Genomic DNA, 5,829 nt, shown 5'->3' with positions numbered 1-5,829 from the left:
TACTAGTAACCTAGCAAAATTCAAAGTCTCATTCCCATACATCAAGATCAACTTTATGTATTCATAAGAAGATGGAAGTGACAAGATGAGCCTAAGTGTCTTACCTTCATCATCTATCTTTACTTTGATCACCTCCATCTCAAAAAGTATACTATTGCGAACACTCAGATGATCTGAGATTTTCGTATCAACCTCCTTTCGTAGTATTCGAAATGCTCCTTTAGGTACAACCGCTTTGAGTTGTCCTTTGCATGATACAATGCTTCAAGCTTCTCCCAAAGTTCTTTGGCTGTCAAAATTCCAAGCAGTTTGCAAGGACATAATTGTTGGTCAAATATATTCTTATCGCGTTTGTTGTATTCAAATATATTTTATCCTAACCTTCATCACTCATGTTGGACCTATTAAAACCTATGTTGGAATTATCGCTGGACTCTACATAACCACCATCACTGCTTAGCTTTTTAGAAGCACCATCGCTCCGTCTTCCCTTCAAGGTCTGGTGCAATCCAAATTGTAGCAGCGCATATTTGACTTCTACTGGCCGGAAGTAGAAGTTAATTATTTTGTCCAAATTTCTCGACATCAATCTTCTAGACTTCTAAAGATTGACATATCTACGTCACACTCCCAGCAAATTTGTAGATAGTGAATAATTCATACTATTCACAAAACTAGCTCATTTCAAGAAATCTTTTCTGATGCGGAAATTAAGACAATACTACAACCACATAGCTACCCGTAAATTCAACAAACTACGAACCTAAAGCTCCAATACTACTTGAAGGAAAAAAACTTCCTACCTCTACCACATTGACGAATAAGTATAAAATAACTGAAAAATTAAAAGAAAGTAACACCAATAAAGAAAACATAATAATTTATGTGTAAAACTCCTCATTGAAGAAAAACCACGACACCAATAGAAAGAATCCACTTTGTAAAATTATTAGTCACAATTACAAAAAACACTCTAAAGTTTTATACCGCACAACGTATGAGCCTCTTTTACCTCACTTGGAGCATTCCGCTCATTATACTTTTTCAATTGGGATAACTTCTATTCTCTTAAGAAGAATGAGTGGCTGCCATTAAGGATAGGAATCGAAATTTCCGACAAAAGTTAGAATGTGGGTTCGATCCCTGATTCTTCTTATTCAACGCAGGTCCTCGTGGGTTTTGTTTCCCTGGTAAAATTGATATACTGCTTAAAGCAGCTAATAATAAAATTTAGCTTTTGAAACCTATGTCTCATATGATATATGCATGGTGTATTTAGAAATACTTTTATCAAGAGTAGTTTTGTTATGTTTGGAAATGCTTTTAACCATACTACTTTAATTATAAACACTTTACTAAAGTTATTTGATAATAAATTACATTTACTTTTAGTTTTATATCGTTATGTATTCCTTGAAATACTTTTCAATTAGCTGTTAAGTTATAAACACTCTACAAGTACTTACTCATAAAACAATTTAGGGTGTTCAAATTTCTTACGGAATCTTTTATATTACCTCCAAACATAAAATTTTAGTGGAAAAATATTTTTAGGAATGGTAAAATTGTATTTAACCATGCTAAAAGCACTCCAAGTCTTGGAAAGAAAATTGAGTATAATGAAAACGAAAAATTGTAAAAAACTAAAACACTCTCCAGCTTTTTAAGTTGTGTTATAATTAATCCCATGGTCCAAGTTTCAATTTAATCATAATTCTCTAAAATTGTAACAATTAAACTCTATTGACTATCCCTACACTATAAAGGTTATTACAATCCAGCCCAAAACAACAAGACTTAGTAGACTTACAAAGTAGAAACTCACATAAAAATTATCTTAAATTCAATAACTAGGATTTTATAATTTTTTAATGCAAGTTGTGTTTGACAGTGTCTGTAATTGAACACTTTTGTTTGGAAGGATGAGTGGCTGCCATTAAAGCTTCTCCTTCTGACAAAAAGAGATGGAGCATTCATTTGAAAATGGCAGAAGTGTCCTTTCCTCACAAACACACAAAAGTCCATGAAGGGACATCATTGTTCTCATCTGTCCACCCCTCAAAAGAATCTTTATAAAAAACTAATAACCATCATTTTATATATAATATATATATATTCCTCTTGAGTTTTAACTATTCTAAACCTCTATGGGTTAGTTCAACAATCTATTATTTTAGAGATTTGAATTGGGTTCAATATATATGTTTTAAATAGTTGAATTATATTTATGTTAGTATTGTAAATCTACTCGTATTATTTATGTATATCTTTTTTATTATCTTAATTATTTCTCAAAATATTTTATATCAAAATGGTATACATGAAAATTTGAGTTTTGGTCACAACTCAATGACCATTAACATGATGAGTTGGCAAAAGATCATTAGTCTATGGAATACAAGAGTCATGGTTGCTTTGAATACACAAAGGACTCGACTCATATTCTAGGTCCTGTTGGTTATTTTTTATAAAGTTCAGTACACCATCTAAATTAAAGGAGAAAAGAGAGAAAAAAAAAGTTGCTAAAAGTAATGGCAACATACATGTTCTAGATTATATCAATTTTAGATTCATTTCAATTGTATTGAATCGATATTTATTTGTGATTGAAGAGCTAAATATAATGTCGATATTCCATTTCTCATACATCGAATTAAAAAAAAGTAGTAATAATAAAAAAAGAAATTAAAAGTTGATGAATATTTCTCTTAGAAAAATAGGACTCACCCGCACATTGGTTTGAAAGAGACTTGATTTATAATTGAACTAGGACTACGTCATTAAGTGATAATTAATGTTCATGTTTTCCTTCAACCAGTTGATTGCAAAACAAAGATAAACATCAATGACTAATTCGAACATAGTTAGGTTAAAAGAGTTAAAAACTACGGAACTTAACATTTTATGGTCCATTTGGTAACATTTATATTTTTTTTTATATTTCTTCCTTTGGAATAAAAACAAATTACAATTTTATGACCCCAACATCTATAATTAAATGATGATCAAACAATATTTATATTTATGGAGGTTAATAAAAAACAAGAAAGTTGTATAATTGCACAATTCTAAAGATTCCTAATAAAATTAGAAATAAGAAAAAAAAAACAAGATGTTTTTAAATGGGCCTAAATCTTTAAACTAAAAAAAGAAAGAAAGGCACTCATGGGAGTTAAAAAGCTGAGAAGAGTAATAAAAACGTCTGCAAGAGTGTCAGTCTGAAACTGCGTCTGTGATAGGGAATAAAAAGTTAGCCTTATTGGTCAAATCTCAGCCCCACGCCTGGGACTTTTTTGTATTCATTAAAAGCCCCAATTCCTCTGGATCCTGAAAACATAATTCCTTAAGTTTTTTTTTATTTATAATTTAGTTTCAAAAATTATCCCAAACTTGCCGTTGCACGCCTTCCAAGCTCAAAACCCAGTTCCCTTCCCTCCCACTTCCATCCCCTCTCGAGTTCTGCAGCGCTTCCGATTTTCCGGACAATCATTTTTGACTTCGCAGCCTAAACCCAACAAACAAACAAACAAGCAAACCCATTTTCATTTTGCCTTCTTTTTCCCATTTTCATCCCCTTTTTTCTTTCTTCTCTTGCCTTTTGGCCTTGGAATTGCTATTCGGTACTGTACTTTCCTCCTCTTTCCTTCTTTTTCGTGCGTTATATTCTCCTAGAACTGCGTTTCTGACTGTAGACTCGAACTCGGTGGGTAATTGCTTTTAGGGTTTTGCTTATCTTCACTTTTGGCGTTTTGGGTTCTTATAATTTCGTCGACCCATCTCGAAATTATGTTTATACGCTTAGATTGTTGGAATCTTCGTCTTTGATTTAGGGATTTTGTTCTGTTTCTGTTTTCTTGCCTGCTTTTTGGTCTGTGAATTGGAGCGGTACGGTTTAAATCTTCTTCTCTAGGGGTTTTGTGAGAAGAGAAGTGATCTGTTGATTAATTTTAGTTTTGAATCTGTGGGTTCTTGAGTTGAACTCTGTTTCTCCTCTGGTGATGCAGGTTGGATTGTGTAGCTCTGTTTCCAATTTCCATGGCTTCCCCAGTTAATAACTTGGGTGTTTCAGAGCACGAGAAACAGGAATGTGTTGTGTCCAATGGGAAGGAAGGTGAGGGAGTTGTTGGTGTTCTTGAGGTGTTGGTTCACCAAGCAAGAGACATTCATAACATCTGCATATACCACAAACAAGATGTGTATGCGAGGCTTTCCTTTACAAGTGATCCTTCAAATTCTGTGTCCACCAAAACCATCAATGGTGGTGGGAGAAATCCAGTCTTCAATGAGAATGTTCGGCTTAGCGTTCGGTCGAACGATACGTCGCTCAAATGCGAGATATGGATGCTGAGCAGGGTCAAGAACTATCTTGAAGATCAGTTGCTTGGTTTTGCTTTGATCCCTCTGGCAGAAGTTGTTGCTGCTGTAAATGGCAAGTTAGAGAAAGAATTCTCGCTTTCGTCCAGCGATTTGTTCCATTCTCCTGCCGGGTTCGTGCAGCTATCGCTTTCGTATAATGGAGCTTCTCCAGAAGTCATGGAGATCCCGGCGCTTGAAACAATCGCAACCGTGCAGGATTCGGATGTAAACAAGCTGTCACATCCAAGTGATTTGGACATGATCGAGTTCCCAGACCCAAAGATTGTGAATGAAGACCAGATGATGGTCTCCGAGTATATTGGTATCCCGTGTTCGGATCTGGATTCCGAAAGATCTGAGAGCTTGGCCATTTCTGATGGCGAGAATCATCATCTTAGTCCAGGAATAGGTGGTATTCCTGTTGTCGAAAAGTTTTCAATGCCGAACGAGAAGTCGAACCAAGCTTCTAAGATCGACTCTCCACCTAGCAGTGTGCCAACGGATGCGGTTTCGTCTTTGCCCGCAAGCTCGGAGTCATCAGAAGCTGCAGCCAGTTCTAAAGCTACAACTCAAGATGAATATGTTTCAGCAGCAAATGCCAGTAGTGAGAAGGAACAAAATACTGAAAATGGTGAGATTAATGATTCTTGCAGTGAGGCAGCAGGTGAGACAATTACAAATCCAATAGTTTCTGTGAACATTGAGCCAGATGACAAGGTAGTGCAGCAAGACATTGTGGACATGTACATGAAAAGTATGCAACAATTCACTGAATCTTTGGCAAAGATGAAGCTTCCTTTGGATATTGACAGTGGCCCTCCCAGTTCGGGTAGTTCGACTTCGGATCCGAACCTACAATCGCCCAAAAACAGTGGTCCGCGTGTCTTTTACGGGAGCAGGGCGTTCTTCTGATCCAGTTCTCATCCCCGCTGGTGAAAGATCAGGTGACATTAGATTTTAGAATCATTACTAAGATTAGGATGATGGTTTTGTAGTATGGTCTTTTTATTTTTTTTAATGTTCTTCCATTATGCTTCTTCAGATGTTTTAGATGACATAAATTTACAAACTTTGTCACTTAATTAGCTTTGTTCCTTCAATGTTGCTGATTGGTGTGGTGTTGGTCTGATTTGAACTTTTGATAATTGAACCTTCTATTGCCAATGAAATGAAATCTCAAATCTCATCAATCAGTATAGTAATTAGTAGGCTCAAATAATGATGAGTTAATCATATAATTGAAATGTGGGTCCCGCAAGCACATGGCATAGGGTGAAAAAGTTGCCATTAAAGCAAGGCCTTTTATGTCACTTCACATAATAATATTAATTTTTGAGTCCACCCCTATTCTATTCTAATGTGGACACAGTCTATGGGCATGTGATTAATGTCTAACTTTTGCTCTCAAATAATTTTTGTTATGTTTCTCTTACAAAAGAAGCCTTGGTAGGGAAAACGAATGGATTTCCTTAG

The 5,829-nt window shown here is 35.3% G+C and overlaps 1 protein-coding gene across 3 annotated transcripts; it reads left to right on the top strand.

Moving 5' to 3' along the window:
* Positions 1–3,482: 3,482 nt before the first annotated feature.
* LOC111023111 (uncharacterized) lies at positions 3,483–5,456 on the top strand. Of its 3 annotated transcripts, none has more exons than XM_022300467.2 (2): positions 3,483–3,703; positions 4,005–5,456. In XM_022300467.2, the coding sequence occupies exon 2, from the start codon at positions 4,036–4,038 to the stop codon at positions 5,266–5,268; it is 1,233 nt and encodes a 410-aa protein (XP_022156159.1). In that variant the 5' UTR covers positions 3,483–3,703; positions 4,005–4,035; the 3' UTR covers positions 5,269–5,456. The 3 variants fall into 3 exon arrangements, with proteins under 3 accessions (XP_022156159.1, XP_022156158.1, XP_087975376.1); XM_022300466.2 differs by having other exon boundaries at positions 3,484–3,620; XM_088119250.1 differs by lacking the exon at positions 3,483–3,703 and adding an exon at positions 3,710–3,885.
* Positions 5,457–5,829: the final 373 nt, after the last annotated feature.

The sequence above is a fragment of the Momordica charantia genome, assembly GCF_013281855.1.
Source record: "Momordica charantia cultivar OHB3-1 chromosome 10 unlocalized genomic scaffold, Mcharantia_2.0 BLBB01000010.1, whole genome shotgun sequence".
Classification (NCBI taxonomy): domain Eukaryota; kingdom Viridiplantae; phylum Streptophyta; class Magnoliopsida; order Cucurbitales; family Cucurbitaceae; genus Momordica; species Momordica charantia.
This window is presented reverse-complemented; position numbering and strand designations above follow the sequence as displayed.